At 35.4% G+C, this 26,737-nt stretch overlaps 1 protein-coding gene across 2 annotated transcripts in view; it reads left to right on the top strand.

Annotated features, from left to right (window-relative positions):
* Nucleotides 1–25,128, top strand: part of LOC307169780 (uncharacterized protein) — a 59,472-nt gene extending 34,344 nt beyond the window's left edge. Inside the window, exons 1-4 of one of the 2 annotated variants that reach the window (XM_079890596.1) lie at nt 15,175–15,459; nt 17,254–17,562; nt 23,256–23,357; nt 25,032–25,128. In XM_079890596.1, coding sequence (XP_079746722.1) covers nt 15,177–15,459; nt 17,254–17,562; nt 23,256–23,357; nt 25,032–25,066 — 729 coding nt within the window. In that variant the 5' untranslated portion in view covers nt 15,175–15,176 and the 3' untranslated portion in view covers nt 25,067–25,128. Of the gene's footprint in view, nt 1–15,174; nt 15,460–17,253; nt 17,563–23,255; nt 23,358–25,031 lie in introns of those variants that run through there. The other variant, XM_079890595.1, reaches the window with a different exon arrangement.
* The last annotated feature ends 1,609 nt before the right edge of the window (nt 25,129–26,737 follow it).

Genomic DNA, 26,737 nt, shown 5'->3' with positions numbered 1-26,737 from the left:
CCATCGGGATGCATGGTAGCATGACAATTTCGGCACAGAGGTTGTAGCTTGGATAACACACAAACATATTAATACTCTACTCCTGCACACAGGAGTTTGCCAAATAATATGTAAATGTGTGTATACACAATCAAAAACATACTTAATTTCACTGAGCTGCTGCGAACTGTGGAGTCAGCGTGATAATTAAAAAAAAATTCTTAAAAAAATAAAATAAATTTTTTAAATAAAAACCTATCTATGCGCGAACGCACGGATCAAATCAGGTGACAGAGTCCCCTCAGCTGCGAACAGCAGATCAGCGGGTAAACAAATAAACAAAACTAAATTGTTAATCAAATACTAAATTCTTTTAGTAAATATATATATATATATATATATATATATATATATATATACAGTATATATATATATATTACTGACAAAATTAACTGTTAGATAAAGTTAATTATGACTATGATATTTGCAAAGCCACTGAATTATTTCTTTAGAGTGTACACAAGTCAACAAAATATATAACACTGCACTAGTGGTTTTTAGATATTTTAATGCAAAAATCTTACATATTGTTTAAGTTGTTTTATTTATCTTTAATTAGAAGCTGCTAAACGTATTCAGCCAACACAGACTAGTTTTTCTTATTTTCATCTATGTTGCTGTTGCAAGTGTTGCATTTACACTATAACACTTAATGCATAGGTCTATTTTGACCTAAGCATTTTAAAATATTGTTAAATATTTTGTCTCGTTCATTGCTACAGTTATATCACTGTCAGTCAGCAATTTCAGGAATGACTCGCGGATCAATAGAGTGGTGCAGATATTACGTCAAAACCCTGGTTCCTACGAGATTTTCCTATGGGTTTTTAGAATGGTGTTTTGTATTATCTGTATTTTGTATTTGATTTATGAGTAAAATAAAGCCTGTAGTAAACATAACTTGACAATACTTTAACATTTTGTTCTACAATGTAAATGACACAGATTTTGAAGGTATGATGATTTTTGAAAGCTTATGTTTTTTAATAAGTAACCAAATAAGGTGTGAGTGTGTGCAGTTTACATTGTAGAACAAAACGTCAAAGTCAAGTTATGTTTACCACAGGCTTTATTTAACCTTATAAATTGAAATCCCCCATCATTGGATGTAAAAAGTTTAAAACAAAGAAGGACGAAGAAGTCAGGGGTGTCGAGTAATACCAACTTTAATAGGCTACTGTTCATAAACACAAAACAAAACCTGTGGGCTCTCTACCAGATACAGTCACATGAACACAAAAATTGAAAATTCAAATTATGAATGGGTTATTGTTCACACTACAACACACATTCAAACTATATCGTTTTTTTTTTTTTAACGGTTGCAAAGTAATTACATATTCAAAAAGAAGAACCTATACTTAGTATGCAATTTTAAAAATGTATCTGTGAGATTTTACTCCTGCTGTCAGCAGGAGTTTTTTTTATTGCAGACAAACGTGGAGATAAATAAATAGACAAATAAAATGTCAGATAAATAAATAAATAAAATTATTTTACATGTAGCAACTAGAAACACTTTTCATTGAGTAAGTAATGTGCTGCTTAATACAGTGCCTATATGTAAGTTTAGGTTTTATTCAACTCTGCTTCTATGAGCAAATGATAAATGGATGCATACACATACGCAACAAATACCCATAAAAAAAACATTTTAACATTCTCATTACTCAGTAATTAATTATACTTGGTGTTTTTATTATTATTATTATTATTATTATTATTATACACTTCTTCTTCTAGGTGTGTTTTATGTATTGCATTGCAGAATGCAAATACATTACCAACAAATCAGCCAAAAACACATCTTCGTTCACATATTCTTTCCATGTGTTATTTTGTGTTTTTTGAGTGTTATTGTGAGTTGCTCTCTCACTGATATAGCCTACCAGTTGATTTTGGAGTTAATTACTTAAAAGCTTTCGTGTTCGGTTATGTTGTAATGTTAAATATAATTGTAGAATTGTGTGTATTACGACAGACCAGGACCCGATCATATGAGGTACACCAATAAACTCCCTTTAAGACAAGTCATTTCCCTCTGCGGTCATCTTTGAGACATCTCTCAGGCATGCAAGTGCAGCTCCTATCTCTTTGAAAGGGGAAACATCAAATTCTCCAAAACTGTGCGCAAAGCTTACGATTAAATTTCATATTTGTAACCACCAATTAAATGTGTTATAATATGAATATATATATTTTTTCTAAGCTGTATTTTTTTCAGACAGTACAACGCTAATGTGCAGTCCTAAGCGCAGGTGACAGCGAACACTGACTGTTTCTATAGAAACTGGAGCTTATAACAGCAGCAGCAGTGATGCAATGATTGGCTATTTTATTTAGAAGGCGGGAGGTATTCCACCATATTGTGCGTTGCACTTTCTCCCATTCATAGTAATATGAGTGTATCTTCTTTCTTTGGCTCCGATCAGAGAGGTGCCCGAATTTCAATCGATTTTTGATTGGTTAAAATAAATGTAGAATATCTCATGTTTCCGTGTGTGCTCTACCGTTTCTGTGGGCACTCGGGGGATCGGTATCTATAGCCATGCCATGGTAAAGAGTGCGGGAAAGTTAGTTTTATATTTTACTTTACTGCTTTAGAATAGAGAGAATAGAGACCCTTCCTCCATTCGTACACAGAGGTCCACATAATGAAGAACAGATGTTGCCAGTACCTTCCTACAGAACAAAGAAATCCTTCTCTGTTATACTGTATACTGCATGCTGAGACTGTCATACAAGAATTTCTAACATACACATTTAGTACTTTTTAACTATACAGATTCAGTTATCCCAATAAGTCTATTAAACTCGACCATTTGACCTAAAGACCTAATCCAACTAAAAAACTATTAATATTAAAATATTATTCGTGTTAAATGACCAAGACTGGCAAGTTTCGGATGCACGGTTCGGATGTACAGTATGACTCTAAGGGACATTGGAATCGAATGAATTAACTAAGATAATCCAACATTGAGATAAATTATATAAATGAAACATAATATGTTTGCTTTTCACCTTAATTAAATTCGATGTCTTTATAAATTGGATTCAGAAAGTAATTTAATTGGAATGAACTTCATTTAAAGCAATTTAGAGTTCACAATTAAGCACAGAAAAGACAGAAAGACAGGAAACCTTCAGCCACTCTATTGGACACCATTGTTTTTCCAGTGGGTGGCACATACAGTATAAAAATAGTTTTTTTTATCATTTCATTATTTCCAGCGGAGTGTGGCGCAGTAGCTAAATCTCAGTTTTAGTATTTGCAGGTTTATTGGTTTAAACTTCATTAATAGAGTCATGAACTCTGGGATACATGACCCCAGTTTTCTCTAAAGAAAGTATCTTTGTAATATGAGTAAAAGTGTCTGCCAAAAGACTACCTTTTTTTTTTTAAAAAGAGCAGTAAAAGAGGTCTAATTATTATATATCTCATAAAATTATTGAAATGTCTGGCATAAAATGTTATTATTTGTCTGCCAAATCAAAGTCAGTGGATTCATTCTAAATATAAATCACGTCTACAGAAGCGTTCTAAAGGGAGAACAATCATGGCCGCCATGTTGTGGGGTTGTTCCAAACTGAAGCGCTTATAAATGGTTGCTTTGAAGGGCCTGAAACAAACATTATAGAGTTCACCTGATGGAAGCTTTGCTCTCTAGATTCTTTGTCCTGCATCAGATGCTCTCTGCTTGAACCAATCCTCAATCCTCTGGACAAGGTTTGACAAAAGTACAGCAAATCAAACCATCTGCACATTCAAATGCACTTTGCTTCTGTAAACCCTTGATCTGTGGCGTAATAAAGGCTTTTTTTTTTTTTTACAATCCTTACAAAAGATTTTGCTGTTGTTAAAACACTGCACATTAATTTGAGCTTTTATTGTAATAAAGAAAGAGAAAGAAAAAAATCGTAACAAAGAAGCATACAGTGACGTTTAATTTATTTAACAATTCAATTTGCTTTTCTTTACTGGTGCAATGTTCAACTACTGACCTATCCATTTTATTAATTCAGCCAATATATATATCAAATATGTATTGATTATAAAATATGATTAAAAAAACAATGTTTTTAATAAGAACCATTTGAAATTTCTTAATACATTTTTACAATAATGCAATATGTATTAAGGCCAGCAATGAATCAAAAGGTCAATCAGGCTGTCAATCAATATATAATTTCTTCATTAATGTCAGAATGGCAAAACCAGCTTCAAAATTAATGTATCTCTTTAACTCTTACAGAGATGCCCGAGGGTTTTGCTTTTTCGTCGATCGGGACCGGGATCGGAATCGGGATTGGGATCCTGATCGGGACCGGGATCCTGATCGGGATCGTGATTGTGACTATCGGGGTCAAGATTAAAGGTTGTTTAAAGTAGCCTAACCCTGCAGGAACAGTAAGTAACATGAGTTTAAAAGGAGTGCAATTCAAGCATGAAAGTTTATTTTAAAGCTACACTAATGGTTTCATGTAGTGTGACTATTGTAATAATACTTTTTTATTCTCAATGTAAAAATACTCCAGACTGATGGGAAAGTAATAGATACCACTGAAATACCTTTGGCTGAGGAAGATCCTGCTATTTTATTCCCATCTCTGATATCTAGGCTCAATATCAGTGTTTGGTTGTTAATTTGTGTAATGTGAATTTATTCAGACATCAAACACCATTCCAAAGAAAGACCATTAGTTATACATAAGTATATGATTTGTGGCCATTTTTATTAATTTCGGTAGCATTTCTGACCCTGCACAAGGCCATTTTACACCACCGCCAGATCGCTTGCTTGTTGTCAAGCTTAAGGGATGGTCTAAGTTATGGTTGGCTCTATGTGTCACGATCCACACTCGAAGGAACGGGAAAAGGGAAGATCCAAGTGCAATAACTATTTATTTGGGAATTCCATAAGCATAAATCCAGTCCAGGCAATTAGTCGTCATCATAAATCCATCCAAAAAACAAGAACACAAACAGGAAACACAGGGAACAGAAGTGGCATGATAATAGACAAGGAATCCGTAACAAACACTAGACAGGCAGGGCATATATAACAAAGAACTAACAATGAATAACAGGGAACAGCTGGGTACAATGATGACAGGGAACAGCTGAGTGCAATGAACAGTGATTGGTACAGACAAGGATTGTGGGGAATGCAGTTCATAATGTGGATGACACCGTGGGGAAGAGGACCTCTAGTGGACACCCAGGGAACACAAACCAGACACTGTGACACTGTAGATATTTTAACTTATTGTTTAATTTGACAACAGTGACAAACAACTCCGATACTTATGGGTAAAAACGATCATTACCTGGCTGTCCCCAGTGAATGCAGATCAGTGAGACCTGAATGCTGCTCCGCTCCGTTTGCCTGGTGCTTGTGACACACTAAACATACCAGATTTAACCATCTATAGGCACATTTATACTTCAAATAAAGTGTGAAGTTGTCTATTGATTCTAGTGCACTTCAACAGAAAACAAGACACATGCTGAGTGTCATGACAATGACTTTAACATGGTCTCTGTGAATGTGATTCATGTTCATGTAGAACAGTCACATACATTCCATCAGAACTAACAAAATAAACAAGTAATAAAAACTCAGTGAGTGTTTTAGCGCAATTTTCTGACGTCATGGGATCACAACACTAAGAGATAGTAAATCTTTTTAAGGTTTTTTTTATTTTTTTATTTTTTTTTTTGTGCGTTCCCGAGATTAGACCTTCCTTAACATAATGCCGAAAACCCGAAGTCTCTAGGTGGTCTGGTTGAGGAGGAGATAGAAGTGCAAGATTGGTGCGCACAGACAGAACAGAAATCATGAGTTAACAATCGCAATTTTGTCCGGTGGAAAATTGCGCTAAAAATCATATTAAATCTGTATAAGGGAAAAATTTATTTATTTTAAAATACATTTATTTCATAAAATAATATGAATCCTTTATTTCAGAGGGAAATTTGAATTTCTACTTTATTGTTGTATACAATATTGTATAAAATTGCCTCTATATGGCACATAAAACAAAACAAAAAACTGTTATTGGTCACTTTTCATGTCAGTCAGGTGGTTCTTCTTGTTTAAGTGGGTTCTTGTCTGCCTGTGATAATACAATCAAATCTGTGTTTGCTTCCACCACGGCGAAAAAAACGTGTAAGTTGTGTGAGATATGGATTCATTCCTCTATAGTTCATTCGGACAACATTACATTATTAACCCAATCTCAAAAACAGCATGAATACAAATAGAAAGACAGAGTAAACTTGTCTTGATCTCTAATATACATGTCTGTTTTTTCAGTCTTCACTCTCCTCTGTGACACACTAGCCTTCATTCAGATATTAACCTTATAGTATTATTTTCTAATGCTTATATGGTTATGTTACATTATAGAGTCATTCCTGTCAAATAAGAGGGTACATTTAGTCAAATAAATTAAAGTAAATTAAGTTTACAAAAACTTTGTAATTGTTACAGCAGGAACCTGGCTATGTCGGTTGCTGATAACAGTATTTAATGTTTATGTTACAAAGGCTTTATAAATGTATTAAACACCATTAATCCAGTAATTTAAAGAACAATGCTGCATCAATGTAAATATGCAGATTTAAGTTTCTTTTTCTCATTTTAACTTTTTTTCTCTCACAGATACACATGATCCTGTGCAACAGGAGACAAGTGATCCTGCTGGTGAATGGAAGACAAATTGAATAAGGAATCTGACACCAGAAATACACATTAACCGTGTTTGAAGTCGACCCATTTGTGCTTTTGAGATGGAAAACTAATAAGTGAAGACTTTTGTTTGATGTGACATAAAGAGAAACATGCCTGTGTTCAATGTAAAGTTGATGTTGTAAGACTGGAAAAACTGGAAGAACTGGAAGAGAGGGCAAATTAACATTTTAATTTCTCTCTTGTGCACCATTCGAGACACAAGTTCCACCTAAGCAATCCTAATCTATATCTTTTTCCCTTGAACCCTCATTCCCCGTTTACTCCTTCTCTCATGCTGAGATCACTGGAAATTCACCCAAGAATCTATATAGTTACATTTTTTTCTTTTTTTTTTCTTTTTAAGTCATTAAGAACAAGTTATTATTTACAATGGCAGCCTGACAAAGTGGAATAACCACTTAGGGAAAAGGAAATAGGGCTAAAATAAATACAGTACATTATAAATACATACAGGTTAGCAATTACATAAAATACTATTTAAAACACAACACAGTAGACAACACAAAATGATTATGTAGAGAAACAACTGCATGTGTCCGTGAACAAGGATGATATAATAGTTTTAAAAGATGAAATTGAAATTAGTGTATCCAGTTCGAGAATATTTTGCAAAGCGTTCCAGTCGCGAGCGGCAGCAGATTAAGAAGCAAGAGTTGGTTTTGGGAATACATAATTGAAGACGAAGCGAGGACCGGGTGTTGTGTATGACAGGCTTTGGCTGCAGCAGGTGACCCAAGTAAGGAGGTGAGCGGCCGAGAAGGGTCTTGTAAATGAAGGTGAACCAATGAATTTTGCGACGATTGTGAAGGGAGGGCCAGTTGACAGATGAATATAAAGTGCAGTGGTTTGAATTGAAAGCAAACCTGATAGCAGAATAGTAAAGAATGTAAAGATTTGATTGCAAGCAACCCTGTATATAGTGTCTCCATAGTCTAACATGGTCATTTGAATAAGAGCAAGTTTGGCAGAAGTGGTGAAGGAAGAGCGGTTGCTGTAAAGGAAATCAAGCTTGGCCTTGACCTTAGATTGCAGCTTTGATATGTGGATGGAGAAAGAAAGTGAAGTGTCCAACCACATGCCCAAGTATTTATATGCAGTATATATGCAATAATATAACTCGGGTTAGCCTGTGATGCGAAGTGTACACATCTTCTCTCTTTATTCTAAAGCATTTAATGTTTGTATCTATTATCTTTGAACTGATTATGCAACTGGCTTGATACATTTACCTGACATAATAAAGTGTAAACATTTGATTTTATTCTAATCGACTCTAATTGACATTATTTTCAGTAAAGAATTAAAAAGAATAGTCATTCGCACACACTTAATGATGTAGAGATATCATTAAAACCTTTTTTATTTATGGAGTCAGAAGAAATAACGAGTTAATACATATGAGAAATGTATTTCATTTAATCAAATTACTTTGTCATGTGGAAAGACGGTAACGCGCAGAGGCCTTCACCCGCTGATCGGATGCCTCCTTTGAGCCAATCCAGCCGGGCATTACAGTTGGTAACAACCCTCCGTGATCCCTCCGAGCAACACAGGCGAGCAACCTCTTTCCAGCAAAGTATTGGGATTTCAAAACTAACGAGAGGTTTGATCATCTTCTCTTCCTTCCACCGTTGTGGTAAGTCAATTATTTTATCTTTTCAGAAGTGTTCGCACTGTCAGAGAGTTTATTCACACAAAACATACGTATACACATAAAACATGATATCAGAGTTTTAAAATCAAACATTTAAAAAGAGAACAATACATCACGGTTGTTTAAACCAATAAGCATTAAGCTGTGTCGTCAGCAAGTCGTTTCCCATCATGCTTTTGATCAGCGCAGTCGGTGGAGAGCAACTGCACGCGACTGCAGAATCTGACATGCGCCTTGCGCTCACGATTTTTGTTTTTTGACATACGTCAGCATGACATCAGAGCGAGGCTGGCCGCACTCGGACACATTTCTAACCGGCATGCATCTCACGGTGATCACCGGTGATCAGTTCTGCGCAGATTTTGCTCATCTCAAACCATAGATATATACACTAGATGTCGGCTTGTATACAGCAGTTCATTGGAACGAATGCTTTAACAGAGCCGCCATCTTGGAACAGGGGAGCCCCTCCTCTTTAATGCACCGTCAATAGGCAAAGGTCTAACGGAAATAAAATCACCATAAATCGTCATGAATGCGATTTTCTAGTTTTTTTGGTTTGTTCCAACGGTCAGATATGTATTTATCATTGAGTCCAGAGAAAATGTAAGGTTTTGATATTAAGATAATCTACTTCTTTTTCAAAATATAATGCATAGTGCTAGTAGGCCTAAGTTTATTAGTCACATTCTTCCACTTGAGTAAACTTAGAATGAACTATCGCTACTATATACTGTATATATATATATATATATATATATATATATAAATATTCTTTATTTCAAGGATAGCCCCTTGAGATGTACCATCTCATTTTCGAGGGGGTCCTTACAATAATGACGAACATTACAAGATAATAAAAAGTAAATATTGAAGATAATTCCAAACACATAAACACAGTGTCAGGGTTCTGTCACTCCTGTCTAGTTAATTTCCTGATTTTGTGACAGAGCTCTGACACTCCCGGTTCTTGTCTTGTCTTTGTCTGAGTGCGCGATTTCGAGCGTTCTCGAGCCGTGCACTCACTTGTCTACGTGCCTTGTTACATGTGCGGGGCGTGGTGTTTGGATCCCGGCACATCGGCCTAGTTTGGTTTCGGTTCTGTGTCGGGATTCGGACATCCATGCTCCGTGTGTTTGTCTTCTGTTGTGAGCACACAGGATGAGCTCACGCTCGTCCTTGTGCACGCTATCTTGTGTTGTGTAGCACACGGCTTGTTTTTCACTAGCTGTGTGCTTTCATGTTGTCATGTTTTGTGTGAACACGTGGCTTGTGAGTTCTCATTGGCTGCGTGTTCATGTCTCCTTAAGTGTGAGCACATGGCTGGTGATTTGTTTTACTGGCCATGTGCTTGTGTTTTTGTCATGTTTGGTGTGAGCACATGGCTTGTCATGTATGTTTCCTTGTGCCATGTGTTCTCCTGTTGATTGTCTAGCCCCTCCCATTTTGTTACCTGATTATTGATTTATTTGTCCCACCTGTCCTCCCTCGTTACCTCCTTTGTTTGTTCTCCCTATTTATTCTTCCTGTGTTTGCAGTCCTATGCTGTTTCGTTGTCGAATGTACCTCTTGTGTCCTGCCTAGATCCTGTTGCCAAGTCCAGTCCAAGTCAAGTCTGTCTTGTTTTCCCCTTCGGGTTAGTTTTTGTTTGTTCCTGTTTTATTTTTTATTATTAAAATAAAGCCCATCAACTCTGCACTTGAGTCCTCGCTTCTTCCCTCACCCACACCCCTGACACACAGAGACACACACACACTCGCATACCCACACACACTCCAACAATGCTCCCCGAAACTAGCCCCCCCCCCCCCCCCCCCATCACCACCCAGTATTACACAAACTATGCACAGACAGAGTATGATCAAAAAATAAATAAATAATCAAATAAAAATAAAATTAAAAATAATATAAAAAATAAATCCCTCTGCAAAAAATAGAGGTAGACATTTGTACACATAAGCATACTATACACCCCCTTATAAATACATCTACTTGCATGCACAATTAAAGTAAACAATACATACACAAATACACACATATATATACAGTACACTGGACAGTGAGTAGTGTGAGTCCTAGAACAGTTCAGAAACAAGAGCAGGATGTTTGAAAATGCGTAAATAAAGATGATTTGAAGATATGAAAAGAAGTGATCGACCTAAGTGAGGAAGGAAGGTTATTCCAGTCTGATGGAGCTTTGAATTTGAATGCACGACGACCAATTTCTTCACTGATTCTAGGTGTAACTAGAAACAGTTGGTCCATGTGCCTTAGGCTGTATTGAGAGCTGAAAGGGATTAAAAGGTCTTTCAGATATGAAGGGAGATTAAAATGAATACATTTGAAAATAAGTGTTAACCAGTGGAGTTGCCTTCTGGACTTCGGGGCAGGCCAGTTCAAGGACTCATACATTAGACAGTGATGGGGACACCTAAGCACAAATCTACAAAGACTATTATATAATACATTAAGAGGACGGAGATTAATTTCGAAGGTGTTACCATAGATCACATCAGCATAGTCCAGTATTGGGAATATCAATTGTGTTATAATTATTTTCCGGACTTCTTGTGAGAAACAGTCAGCAGAACGATAAAGTGATTTCAGACAACCAATTATTTTCTTAGTGATCGAATTAATATGAGTTTTAAAGGATAGCTGGGAATCAAGCCAGAGGTCTAGATATTTAAGTTCTTCAATTTTCTCTATTGTTGTTCCATCAAGAAGGCTAATAGACCAGTTACTTAATAGCAAAGGATCAGGTCGATTGCAAAACAACATGTTATATTATTTTCTCTTATTCAAAAGAAGCTTGTTTGAAGAAAACCATCCTTGAACCAAATATTCCAGAGTATGAAATGACGAGCTGAGAGATAGTTTATTCTGTTTATTCTTTCCTCTTTATTGTGTCAGCAATTTTCAGTGTGTAATTCGAGTGTGGTGTTTTCCTCATTCACGCACACTCCGAGGAAAAATGTCGGTCACAATGAGAATCCAACTGACTGACGATCTCTATCGTACTACGTACTAACTTTGACAACCGACCGATTATCTTTCATACTGCATACTAATTGCGTGACGTCACATACAATATACAAACCAGAGCGCGCCTCCGCTATCCTATTACAAGCACTAAAACGGCAGTAAACATAAAACATAACTCACAATATGGTCAACTGTACTAAATAATAGCAACACTAATATAACTTTGGGGCCTTTTCTACACTAGGTTTAAATAAACCACAATTATCAATATACAACATGCCATAATACTCACAGGTTGCTTTTTTGCTGCAAATAACTATATCAGTGACTTTTTGATTGAACTCTGCTGACTGTAAGTGGTGTTGGGCTTCTTCTAATGTTAGAGTGCTGTATAGTGAGACAGACAAGAGGATACAAATAAACACTCATGTCTAGCTTGATGAGGATAGTCAAAGCTTTGTGTAGCTGCCGTCAAAGGCAACTCATATATTTCAGTTCAACATGGTTCACAGTTATATATGAGGTATATTTTCTTTCTTTGTGATTTATTTGTGTTACCCGACTGTGTTTGTAACAAGCCAATTCAGATATTATTTTACATGGCATACATTTATGCTTTATTTCTTAGTTTTCTATGTGATTTCGTTTAGTATTGTCTGCAAGTATGTCAAGAATTTAAGGTTAATTTACGTTTTCTGTGTTTATTTATACCAGTTCTGACGGCAATATGGAAATGTAGCAAAAAAGGAACATGTAAAGACCTGTTTGAAGACTCTGTCACTAAATAAATGCCCGTTAAAACCCAGGAACGACTTGAGCCTTTATTAAAACTCGAGGGGAGTAACATTTTGAAAGGTAAACTGAATGAAATTCTAATGCATATCTAATACAAAGGCCTATATTTAAACATGGATAAAAAATATTGATCATTGATTAATTTTATATAAATTCTTCTTCGCAGATCCTGTGATAAAGCAGTCTTCAAACACTACAGTGTCTGAATCACACTCAGTTGCAGAAAATGAGTTGTACTGAAAGAAGTGATCGTCCACTTGAAGATGTGACATTCAAACTCTTCTGTTTCTTTGGTTCAGCCATTTATGCCTAAGTTTGTAAATAATGCATTATTCACTTCTGCACATTGTTTTTCCATAACCTTTTTTTTTTTTTTCAGAAAATTGCATCGTGATGTTTATTTATTTAGTGATGTAATATTCATAGTGTACATTTCAGTAATACAGGTATAACTGAAATGTTTCTCAAAGAATTGTTTAAATATAGCTCTGCTATAGCATTTCACTGATCTTTATAATGTATTATGTTCAAGAGATTATGCTGCTGTACTTTTTTTATTTTATTTACTAATGCATTTATTTTTGCAATGTACACAATAAAGTATATTAAAGTTTTCTTGATTTCAGAGTGTATGTCTTAACATTTATATTTAATTATTTTTGCACTTTTAATATACAATTTTGAATACTGAATAAAACAGCTTTATAATAAACTATTAGTGTAATGCTAATATATTTCTAATGAGCTGAAATGCTATTGAAATGTTCTTGAAGTAGCCTACATTAAAATGAAACTTCAAATATATTCTAACTGTAGTTTAAGAAATATGAAAGTATATTTTCAATGAACTGTACAGAAATACACTTAAATGTACTTGAAGTGGTTAAATTTTTAGCACAATTTAATATAAAATTTAATACGCACTTTATACTGTAAGTTAAATACTAAGTAGGCTATATCCAAAAACGCACAATTTAAATATATTTCCTTTTCACCTAGTCCTAGGGTCATGACGAACTGAGTTGACCTCCAAACTAAGCAGAGACGACCAATCAGAACACCGAAAAACATTTTATACGCACGTTTTTTTTTTTAATTATTATTATTTTATTATTATTATTATTATTATTATTATTATTTTTACCGTTTTGAAATAGTATGGCGTAACCATGGGCGGAACGCTTTCGCAGAATTCACGTGACTGGCTACGAGCCCATCCTTATTTACAGCATCACTTCTTTTATTCAGTTTGTATGCGGACAGAAGCAACATCAGGATGAGGAACCTTTCCGTCTTTTTGGGGGCTTTATTACTCGTGGACGGTGAGTCACATTCATTTTCATTAATTCAACACTTGGGTTTCAAATATTTAAACCGGAAAAAAGAAACTGCACATTTGCTGTTGTCATATAATTTGCTTGTGTTGTTTCTAAAACAAACTGATATTTTTCTACAAATGATGTTTTATTAACAAGGTCCGGGAGAAACACGTTCTATTCACTCATATTCCTCGACAGTTTTCAGCATCCCTCCTCCACCCCATCTCCTCACACTTGCCTGGTTATCTTCCTAACTAAAAGATACGGAGGGAGTAGGCTACTCTGGGTTCGGGTTTGGTAGTGAACACTAGAGGGCGCCGACGACCTGTAATATTCTGCACAACACTTTATTTTTTTATTTTTTTGGTCGGTAAGGTGGGGTCGCGTGTGAATTGTAACATTTCACTCCTCGTGTTTGAAACTAAACCACACATTTTCTGTTTGTACTGCAAAGATAACAACTATCATTTAATAGCTGATACTTGTAACACATTTTGAATGCACTGGCTTAGAAGAACTCCAAAACAGACAGAAAAAATATGTTGCATCCATCCCCAGTCTCCCCTACTTTAACTAAAAAAATGTTTGGTTCTTAAGTTAAGGATGTGTGATAAACCTATTTATTGCTTCAGCACATTCTGTGTCAAAAGGTCTACACCAGAAATAGAAAATAATTGCATATCTTCATCAAGCTTGTAATTATCGCTATTGCTATTGTTACAACCGTGGGGTTGAGGTTTTACTTTCAGAAATATTAGGCAATTATACAAACTCCACCTTTATATAAAATACTTTGGTTAAAAAATGTGAACAAATGGCAAACATTTCAATTATAAATACTACAATTTGTAACAAACATCGAACAAATAGGCTGCAAAGCCCCTAAAGGGACACAGTTATATGGGGGGAAAAATATGAGATGGGAGAAATTTAAATACAATTGTTTCGCATTCTTCCTAACAAATGTATTCATTATGAGCCGTTTTTTTAATTTATTTAACTTTTACCTCAAACCTGTTTTTTTTTTATAAATCTTTATATATAATTTTAGTGACTTTTTTTTTGTAATTCTACTGTCTTCTGAGGATGCTGTTGCTCACGCATGACAGTGATTAAACTCCTGTACTGAATTGAAGTGGTTAAAATGATGGTGAAAGAACTCATTCCATTTTACAACACTATCTGGTCTCCCCTATATCTGAAGAATTATACAACTTTTCGTTGTGGATTTGTATCTGACATTTAACCTTGAAAGGATAACTATTTATTTTGGTTCATTGCATTGATTTCTTAAAAACACCAGACTGCTGCAAAAAATATGATGTGTTAGGAGACTGATATCAAGCTCAGTTGTAAATGGGTGTAAATGTAGTTAACATTAAAAATTTACTTTAACAAGTATGCTCAGATACAGACTCAGTGATTCAGACACAGTTCTGGATTCTGGATTTCAGCCACATAAAGAGCACTTCAGTACAATAATGAAGAAAAAACACTGTGTAACAGGGTAAATTCACTCTAACATTTGCTGCACTTAAAAAAAAATGGCAGGATTGATCATCTTTTATTTATTTTCCCCCACCAGGTGTGTTTGGTGTCGAGAAAGTTGATGTGACATTGTCAGTGATGGAGGGAGATTCTGTCACTCTAAATCCTCGTACTGAAATACCAGAAGATAATTCAGCTCAGTGGTGGTTTGGTGATACACTCATAGCTCGAATGAATAAAGCAGCTGGACTCTTCTCTACATCTGAGGGTGATAATGTAGGATTCAATGGCAGACTGAAGCTAGATCATCAGACTGGATCTCTGACCATCACAAACACCAGAACTGACCATACTGGACTCTATACACTAAAGATCAAGAGCAGAACTGAGACATCCGAAATATTCAGTGTTACTGTCCGCGGTGAGTAACTCAAGTCTTACAATCTGAGAACTGGATTAAAATCTAGATTCATTTTCTGAGAACAGTTTAGATGATGTGGAATAATATTCTTCAAAACCTGTTGTTGTTTTTGTAAATTAAAAAAGCAATGAGTGTAAGTTAAGAGAATAATGTGTAAAAAATGAAATATGTGTAAAGGAAATATTATCTATTGACAGAACTATAACACTGATGCTTCAGAGAGTAACTGTTCAGAACCACCCGTTTTAATGTTGCGTGAATAAGTGTGAACGGTATAAATAAAACATAAAGCATATAGCCTAACATTAAATAAAACATTTGCAATGGGTTTGTAAAATGTGGTTTTTATGCATGTTTGGCCTGAGTGTTTGTTACATTTCCACTGTTTTGATCAGTAGGGGTCACCAGCCTGTGGCGTTTCGAACGATTCAAAACAGTTCATCATTTTGTGGAGCAATTGGTTCAATTTATTCAAAGATTTGAGTTTCTCCCATCACCAGTGACAATAAAACCATAAGGCAGGAAATGGCATTACAGATAAAAAAGCTGTAGACAATTATAAATGTCAAGGTTATTTTTTATTAAAGCTCCAATATGTAATATTTTCTCCATCTCGAAAACGCCTGGCCGATATTTATCCGGGTTTTATTCCTCCGTTTGTCACACAGTCTGCGTTGCGTGTATCCGAATATGGACGCTTTCGTTTTATTGGCACTTCAATACTCGCCAAAGAGTAATCGTGATCCATAACAGCTATAACCATACCGTCTATGGCTATAACACTATAACCACCACTTCCGTATTTGACCATGTGATATTCCGGTGTGGTGGAATATCACATGGTCCACACCGGGAAAAAAAGGATAGTGCGGACATTGCGTCACTGAGAGTCAACATTTCGTTTCCGGGACAGACAGTTATTTTAAATCGGAATTTCTCTGAAATAAAAAATCTTTGGAGACTTTTGAGATATTGTAAGTACACAACTGGAGGAAATATATCACACTGTGCAAGTTATTTCGGAAATTTTATTACAAAATTGTTACATATTGGAGCTTTAAAACAATAATACAAACCTTTATCTGGTCAAACAAGTGAAAGTGACATGACATGTAGCCAAGTACGGTATACCATACTCTGAATGGCCCTCATTTATCATTCTTGCGTAGAAACGGACGTATGTTGGCGTAAGATTATGCTTACACTCCTCTCACCGCCTGATTTATGAAGCTGTGTGTACCTTTGAAATCCAAGTGTACGCAATACCGGCCTTTGATAAATGCCGCGGCTGAAAACGACCGTCATTAGAATAACACGCCCCTATATATTCAAGTCTCTGTTTCCCCCACGCCCTCATTTTGCGCCATGGACACACGGAAGACGGCAAAGAAGAGAAACTTGGATGAGCAAATGACCTATCACAATGCATTATTTTACAGCATGTGTTTTGAAACAATTAGCATTTATTTTCGTATCACATCACATGTATTGGGGTGTACAATAGTGATGATGAGTGGTGATGTGGAGTAAAAAATGTTGCACAAAAATAAACACTGAAGTTTATAATTACTATGTTGTTGTTTTTTTACAGTGGGTCATAATATATCATATCTTTTAGTTTGTCAGTGCGTTATATATATATATATATATATATATATATATATATATATATATATATATATATATATATATATATATATATATAGCGACTAATAAGGTACTCGGTTGCATGTGTTCACTGAAATTACTTACAGTGTTATAAAATGTTAATCACATTTTCTTTATTTTCTCTAGAAATGAAGATTATGTCAGTGATGGAAGAAGATTCTGTCACTCTTAAGACTGATACTAAAACACAGAGAGATGATCAGATACTGTGGATGTATGGACCTGAAAGCACCCGTATAGCTGAAATCAACAGAGCGGTCAGTGAGTTCCCATCACATGAAGATGTTCTTGATGAGAGATTCAGAGACAGACTGCAGCTGGATAATCAGACTGGATCTCTGAACATCACAAATATCACAAACGCTGACTCTGACGTCTATATACTGACCAGCCGCCGCAGAGGCACCAAAGGTTTAATTAATGTTGGTGTCAGTGGTGAGTACAGTTTGTTTGTTTTATTTTTTGCCATGCTATACAATGTGATTGCATTAAATCAGTCATTAATATTTGCTAACAATTCTCAAGTCTGTGCAGAAAAAAGTGTTTCAGCGTAAAGGATATTAACATTATTTTTACAGGAAAATTGTTAGACTCGTTTATTTAAAAGAAGATCTACAGATTTCATCTTAAAGATAAAGCTGCTTAACTAAATGGAAACATTAGCATTCTAACTATGTTTGTGGTGACACTTGTGAGCTTAAACTTCAGGTACTTACTTTTTTCTAATAATCATCATATGAATTAAAACGAAATCACCACCTCATAAAATAGTTACATTTCCCTGTGAGATCAGGTTGAGCATATTCTGCTTCCCCCTTAACAACGTCAACGCCTCTGCTTTATTGGTGTTATTAAAAGGATACTCCACCCAGAATAATCATGTCATCCCAGATGTACACACTAGCCTGCTACTGGTCAAAAGTTGGGAATAATTAAGATTGTATTTTATGTTTATGAAACAAGTCTGTTATGCTCACTAAGACAACTGTTTTCTATTTGAATACATTTTAAAATGTAATGAATTCCTGTGTTCATCCCTGTGATGGCGAAGCTGAATTTTCAGCTTCATTACTTCAGTCTTCAGTGTCACATTATTTATGTTCCATTACTTTGAGGTTGCAGTCCAAAACATTGACTCTAATCACTTCAAGAATGACCACACTTCTGACGTGATCTTATTTTTAGCACACATGGGAGTTATTGTAGACACATAATCAACATTTTATCTCTTTGGAAAGGCATATCGGCATAATTTTTCATACCAGGCCAATGATTTCAGTTCAAGCCTTTTTTGGCTGATTCCGATGGGGTTCCAGTAATTTTGTGTATCCCTACGATGCAGATTAATTGCTTGTCTTGTCTTGTGTGGACTTTTGTCATTTCCTGTCCTGTGCCATGTTTTGTAGTCCATTGTAGTTTTTCTTGTTTATTAGTCAGGTGTTTCTGATTAACCACGCCCCCTTGTTATCTTGTTTAGCTTGTTTGCCTGTGTATTTAAACCTCTGTTCTTCAGTTGTTTTTTGTCGGTCATTGTAGCTGTTTCCATGTTCCTGTCCTGAGTGTTGTGTTCCATTGTTTGCCCTGGATTTCCGCTTTGTTTAATTAAATTAGTGCTTGCGTATGGATTCTCCTACCTCATCGTTACAGAATGACCGACCAAAAATGAATCCAGCTGCATTAAAGGGGAACCTCCAGCCAAGTAATCTCCGGCTACACCTGATTATGGTTCCCAGGATGTCCGTCATCATGTCGCCTGAGTGTCTCCAGCCAAGAAGGCGGCCACGCCTGATTCTGGTTCCCAGGATGGCTGCCGCCATGTCGCCTAAGAGATCGTCTGTTGCAGAGATGGCCGCCTCCACGCTTCATGAGTCTCTTTCTGTTCCTGAGACCGCGTCTGTTCCTGAGTCTGAGCCTGTTCCTGAACCTGAGCTTCACGTCACGTCTGCCGAGCCAGAGACTGTTCACGTCACGTCTGCCGAGCCAGAGACTGTTCACGTCATGTCTGCAGAGCCAGAGACTGTTCACGTCACGTCCGCCGAGCCTCCGGACAAGATGGCCGCCGCCGAGCCAGTGTCTCCGGACAAGATGGCCGCCGCCCAGGGTTGGGGAGTAACGGAATACATGTAACGGCGTTATGTAATCAGGATACAAAAATCCAGTAACTGTAATCCGTTACAGTTACGTCAAAAAACGTAGTAATCAGATTATAGTTACACTTTGAAAAAAGGGGGAATACTTTCAGGATTACAATGGTTTCGTTTAAAACTAAATAAATAAGTATTTTGGCATAATAACACTATATTAAGCGCTGCTTGATTATACAGTAGTTCCTGGTTCTGTTGCCAGTAATGACTCACGTGTGCCACGCGCTGGTGCATGCGCAAATAACAGCTTTCTACAATCTCCTCAGACGCAGATTGAATCACTGCTGCTAGTAGAAACGACGCTGCCTGCGGGTAAAATCGCTTTTAATTCATGTAAATTGCGCTGCTATTTTGTAGAAATTAGGAGAGTAGCTTTTTTAGTACTCAAAATGTCCTTTCTTAATCTTTTCTCGCGTGACGGGATGTTCGCTGTCTAGGTAACGTAGGGGAACTCCCACTGCCAACGCCCCAAGTTCAGTCAGGCAAATTAAGAAAGATCACGGCTTTAGTCAACATGTAGGCCTATTTTAAATAAACTAAATAAACTAATATGTAGATTGTGTAAAATTTTTAAATGTTGTGTTTTTATTTTTTAGTTAAAAATGAGTTACAAATAAAACAAAATAATCTGTAATACCATACATTAGCCACTAGATGTCTGTATAGCCCTTTACATAAATATATATTAAGGCCTGTGTGTATATTTTGAAAATATTGTACACTGGACCAAATTCTTAATAAATAAAAGTTTTTATTTATTTTTTAAAAAATATTTCTTCTTGCTTGACTTTATTATACGTGACCTTGAAGTAATCCAAAAGTAATCAGTTACATTACTTTCATATTATAGTAATTGGATTACGTTACTGAATACTTTTTTAATGAAGTAATTTGTAACTGTAACGGAATACATTTTTAAAGTAACCCTCCCAAGCCTGCCGCCGCCACGCCTGAACCTGAGTCCTCAGCAGAGATGGCAGCTGCCACGCTGTCTGTTCCTGTTCCTGAGCCGGTGTCTGTTCCTGTTCCTGAGCCGGTGTCTTTTCCTGTGCCTTGGCCGCCTGAAGGGTCGTGCCTGCTCCGCCCTGGTCTCCCGTCTTGCCGCGGTCTCCAGGTCCTCTTCCGCTCTACCACCCTCCTGGACTCTTTTCCTGAGGAGCGTCTGGAATCCGCTCCTTAAGTGGGGGGCTATGTCATGATTCCTGTCTTGTGTTCCTCTTGTCTTGTGTGGACTTTTGTTATTTCCTGTCCTGTGCCATGTTTTGTAGTCCTTTGTAGTTTTTCTTATTTATTAGTCAGTCTCCCCGGGTGTTTCTGATTAACCACGCCCCCTTGTTATCTTGTTTAGCTTGTTTGCCTGTGTATTTAAACCTCTGTGCTTCAGTTGTTTTTTGTCGGTCATTGTAGCTGTTTCCATGTTCCTGTCCTGAGTGCTGTGTTCCATTGTTTGCCCTGGATTTTCTGTTTGTTTGTTTGTTTGTTTGTTTGTTTGTTTGTTTAATTAAATTAGTGCTTGCGTATGGATTCTCTCTCTGCCTTGTTCCTACCTCATCGTTACAATTGCATGTTTATGGGCCTGATAACCAAAATGTAGAACTGATATTTACTTACAAAGAGATTCATCATAAGAAGGCAATAAATAGGGAATAAAAAATAAAGAGAGCATGGAGGAAGGAAAAGTGAAAGCACTACTGTCATTAAAGTATGTTAATAATTATATATATATATATATATATATATATACAAATACAGAAACACAAGTTATTTTAAAAATAAAGATTCTGAAAGCTTTGAATGAGATCCCATAATAAATTAATATAGATTACACCCTCAAATAGGGCGCTATTTGAGGGGACAGCATTTGTAGTGGTGTCCAAAGCCATAGTGGACATTAATGTGTGCACTCATTCAATCCCACAATGCACCGCAATAACTAATTTATGTACTACCGATGTCAATGGGATCAATGGGTGTCTGAATTCACTCACTTGTTTTCATTCACCTCTTCAATTGAACAGTATTAGTGGACTAGCATTGGGAATAGTAAACGAGGGTTTAGGGGGTGATTTCAGATTCAGCCTAGGCCACAGAGAGCAGAACAGATTAGAACTTTGACAGTAGTTGAGGAGCCAAAGTCTCAAAAGCTCAGTAAAATGGGTTGAACCTGACATGGTCTGCCATACTTTTTATTTGTGTTGTTTCTGTTTACTTTGACCCTAAGAACCAATAATTGGAGGGTCTGCTCTGCCGGAAACATTGCAGAAAAAAATTGTGGCCATTTTAGTGTATGTACCCTTCGTTTTTTGATAGAAAATTTTGGGTAAATGCATTCCAGATGCACAGAACATATGTGGTAACAACATCCAATGACAAAATAACTCTAAAAACACATGTTTACCTGATTTTTGGCTTAATTTGATGAAAAAATAAGGTGTTTTCTCACTTTTTTCAATATTTTCATCTTTACTTCATTGGCAATCAACTATTCAATTATTCCCCCAAGTTATGACATCAGTCAATATGCCATTCTTTTAACCAAACAGTATTCTCATTCCACAGAAATAAATATACAAATCTAACTAAAATCATTGGTTCTGTGATGATTTAACTACTAGTTGATCAACAGGCTCATAACTTCAATAGAATTTTAGACTACTCTCAAAATCTTGAAAAACATGCTGGATATTTAGCGTCATGGCACACACACACACACACACACACACACACACACACACACACACACATGATCTTAGTAATTTGAATGAGTTTGGAACAACCAACCAACGGTTACCAATGGACTTCGAAGCTGCTTATCATTGTCTGTGGTAAGTGACAGTGACTTTAGTGAATACCGAATACACTGAATACCCAGTGTTTTGGGAAAAGAATGGTAATATGGATATTGTAATGGTAATTAACTGGACCATACCAGTTTTCAAACAAGTATATTTCTGATGATTCCTCATCCCCAACATATCCCTGTAGCAGCAGCATTCATTCTCTACTAGTTTACTTAGCTAGCTTTAGCCATTTTAGCTCATTTCGGGGGTTTCTTTAAACGCCATAACTCCTCACAGGAATGGGGTAGAGACTTTTTTTTATGCTCTGAGAGGTATGTGTCCTATATGTCCATTTTGCTTCAACCGGAAGTTGAAAACTTATGAAAATTTCAACTGGACTTGCTAGGTAAAGAAATAGATATGAGAATAAATGCTACTATGGGATCCGATTGGAGCAAGGAATCATTGGAAATACACTTGTATGAAGGCTGGTGTGGTCCTTTAAGTGTTTTTCATGTCAGACGAATAGTAGGCTAGTAAGAATAACTAAAGGCTGCAATAAATGTTAGCTGCCGTTAGCAATTAGCCAATTGTCCAGTTGTTACGTTCAGGTTTAGTATAGCTAGTTAGCTTGTGGCATGAATGGCCACACAAAAACGATATGTAGCTATATTGGATATCAGACTGTACACAATACTGAACAATACAAATGGTCTGTGGGATAACAATACCTAGCTGAAGTGGAAAAGATGTTACCATACCTTGTAACTGCTGCCCACTACAAGTAGGTATCCTGCCTGCCCCACTACCTAGAAGCTATGAGAAGCTTGCCTACACTGGCTCCAAACATCTATAGGGAATTCAAGGATGGGAAGTTCGCTGTATGTCAAACAGAAGGAGGGTTAAATGGTGTCTGGACAGACATGGCACTTGAAATGTTATATAGTGCTTATGTTTAAAGTGTTTGTAATAGATCAGACACATTCACACTAATGTCTGTTTTTATCATTACAGTATCAGATCTACACTCAGGTTATATAATGCTGATGTTTATAGTGTGTGTTATAGTTCAGACACATTCACACTAATGTCTGTCTTTATCATTACAGTATCAGATCTACACTCAGGTTATATAGTGCTGATGTTTATAGTGTGTGTTATAGATCAGACACATTCACACTAATATCTGTCTTTATCATTACAGATTCAGGTCTGTCTCCAGGTGCTATAGCAGGGATTGTTGCTGGTGTTCTGCTGGTGTTTGTAGTTGCTGGTGTGATTTGCCATTGCTGCAAAAGTCCTACGGGTAAGTATCACCACCGGTTCACATAATTTGGAAATAAACCTGAGTAAAGTGTGAATACTGTTAAACAATAACAGATGAAGGGCAGACACTGATCTACTGTGATCTGCATCTGTGTGTCTGTGAAAAACTCAAACTGAACATAGTAACTGCAGATACGATAGTGTTTGATCTCAGCAACATTTGCACTATTTGCTGTGTCTGTGTATGATGTGCCCTCATTAATCTATAATGAAGATATTACATATTTTAAATGTATATTAAACACATTACAAAGAAGCTGTTTAACTAGACTGTAGAGGCATCATATCCTGGACAGATCAGGTCACGTATTTCTTACAACTAAACATAAAATAAGCTTATAATAACAATTAATAATAAAATAATAATATTACTGTATAATTAATTAAAAGCAACATGGTACTTCTTTAAGTTCATAATGCGAACACAAATCTGCACACTGAACAATTTAAGAACGGTACAAGGCAAATGTTCAAAATTAGATAATGAAGATGTTTGGTCTAATAAGATTATTTAGCAACTTCAGCACAGACTAAAATTACTGGCAGAACACTTTCTCCATCCAATATGATCTGATCTGATTGGCTGGCTTAAAGTTATAGTTTTCACAACAAATCTGAGATGTGTGAATCTGAATATATAGTAGCAACTATAGAGAAGAAGAACTGTGATCGGCTGCTTTAGATGTCGGTCAGATTGATCTTCATATTATTGTATGCCAGTGAAAATTAAAGTTTTATAAAAGATTAAAATATGTGTTTGTTTCCTGAAAGGGAATCAAAATACTGCTCAGGATGGACAAACACTGTAAGATGTGTGATGTGGATTCATTCTTGTTCAATCAGACATTATTACAACATTGACACCATTAATAGGAATATAAAGATAAAGATGACCTTGATCTCTTTTTAATTTAACTTTACAATTTTGTCAGATTTTCTTGGCTTCACTACAGAGAATTCTTACAAATACTTTTCTCTGTGTGACACACTGACCTTCATTTAGATATTAACCTTGTAATAATATATATTCAATATATATTCTGTATATAACATGCTGTATATTCTATAATAACTTGCAATTTAAAAGAAAGATTTGTTTAGTTTTCACAGATTTAATTATTGTATTTAAATATTATGTATAATATATCAATTCTATATTATGTATAATATATTAATTTTCCCTTTTGAGTAGATTCTTCACTATTTGAAACACAATAAACTCGGAGTGACACTTTCAAATAAAATGAAGGAATCTATTATTATTGGATGTACTCATTAAATGTACATAAAAAAAAAAAAAAAAAATATATATATATATATATATATATATATATATATATATATATATATATATATATATATATATATATATTAATCAATGCATTGATCATTTTTCAATGGTCTGTTAAGCAAGTAAGTTTAACAATGAATGAAAAGCTTCACTGTTTAAACAAACGGTTGAATTAATACAGCCGGAGCCCTGACTCTGTTGATAACACTCAGCATTAAACATTTTTGTGAATATATGGCTTCATTTAATAAACACTGTTAATACAGTAAATTGAAATGCAATGCTGCGTCAGTGCTATAGGCAGACGTAAGACTGTTTCTTTCTCTTTTTATCTTCTGTGATTCTTTCATTGTTTTCTCACAGATGATGCGGAAAAGAACGAAACAAGTGATCCTTAGAAAGATAAGACTGCCAACAGTGATGATTTACTGTAACAATAGACACATTAACAGTGTTTGAAGTCAACCATGTGTGCTTTTGAGATGTGAAATGAATACATGAAGAGTTTAGTTAAATTTGGCATAAACAGAAACATTTTTTGTTCATTCTGAAGTTAATGTAAAACTGTCTTCTACACGTATGCTGATCATATTGTTCTTGTATTAAAAGTCAGTTTGACTGCTTTATGGTGATTTAGTTTGTTACACTTTGTAAGAAGGCTTGATTATTGTAAATTTTTTTACAGATTATATCAGAAATACTCAAACTGAACTTGATGTGTGTACAGTATATATGCTTTTTTCTTGATGGCTTATTTTTTATTTGATGCTCTTGCACTGTTACATTTTTTTTTATTTTTTTATTCAATGTATTCTTAAATACTTTAAATGATTGCCTTCTTATAAACCTTGTAAAAATATAGACACCGTGCTATTTGTTTTTTGTTTTTCTAAAGTAAATCTGTCTCTGTCTCCTAATAAGATGGGAATGTGAAATCTTAAATGTAAAGTGACTGATTTCATGAGGACTGAAGTGATAAAAGCTCAGATATTCTGTGTTCACACTAAAGTTACAAATCTTACTGTCTGAACAGTTTTTTCAGGCCTCATTGTGAATGAGTATTATGAAAATTAATGCTTGTTTTTCTATAAATGTGTTGCATGTTTGTGTTCAAAATACTATAATAATGGATTTTAAAAATTCAGTATATTCAGTATATGAGAAACATACTGGTTTATAGTGTTATGGAATATGCAATTATTTATTATAATTATGCCTTTTGGTATATGAAGTATTTATGTGTCGTAAACCACAATTGTAACTGTATTAAGAAAGTGGTTTTATAAAGAAAGACACCAGAAGTTGTTGTTAAACTATTTATTAAGAAAGTGTTATATAATGTAAGACACTTGTAATAATCATTGTAACCATATATTGGGAAAATGGTTTATGAAGAAAAACATACCACACTGAATGTTGTAAGCATTTATTAAGCATATGGCAGAGTAGAGAGAAATTGAAACTGTATTAGAAAGAGCTTTGCTAAAGAAAGAAGAAAAATGCAAGCATTACCGTCTATGTGTTGCGGTCGAGACACAGAAGATACAGCGATGAAGAAAAGGTCCAGAAGAAGGAGGACGAAGAGGGAAAGGCTTTAATGACCAAGTCCTAGGGGGTTTCCAGGAGGAGATTTCTGAAGATGTCAAAAAGTTGATGGACTTTAAAAAGAGCTGGAATGACATGTCCAGTCAGACGCTGATTCACCAAGGACGGCCTCTCCGGTGTTAGATGCCTTGCCATTGTGCCTCATGAAGTTAAAAACTTGTAAATTATTTGGTTTGGATTTACTTTTATTTTTTTTATATATTAGTACCTTTTATGTAAACTAGTTAATCTGTATTTAATAAAAATATATATATAATTGAAATTAAGAACTGGCCTGCCATAAGTCTCTGTTTTACAAAAGATTGAGCTGAACTAACCACGGAGAAGTCTTCTGTGATCTAAAAATTGTAAGTATGGAAATTCAAATGCTTATTATTTAGGACAGCTTTGACTTACTTTACCTAACCTGAGAATAATTAAAATAAGGTAAAAGGTGTTTAGTTTCAGTAGTCATGCCAAAGCAA

Source organism: Squalius cephalus (genome assembly GCF_949319135.1).
Source record: "Squalius cephalus genome assembly, chromosome: 13".
In the NCBI taxonomy this organism is placed as follows: Eukaryota; Metazoa; Chordata; class Actinopteri; order Cypriniformes; family Leuciscidae; genus Squalius; species Squalius cephalus.
Note: the sequence above shows the minus strand (reverse complement) of the source record. Positions and strands in the feature narration are given on the sequence as shown.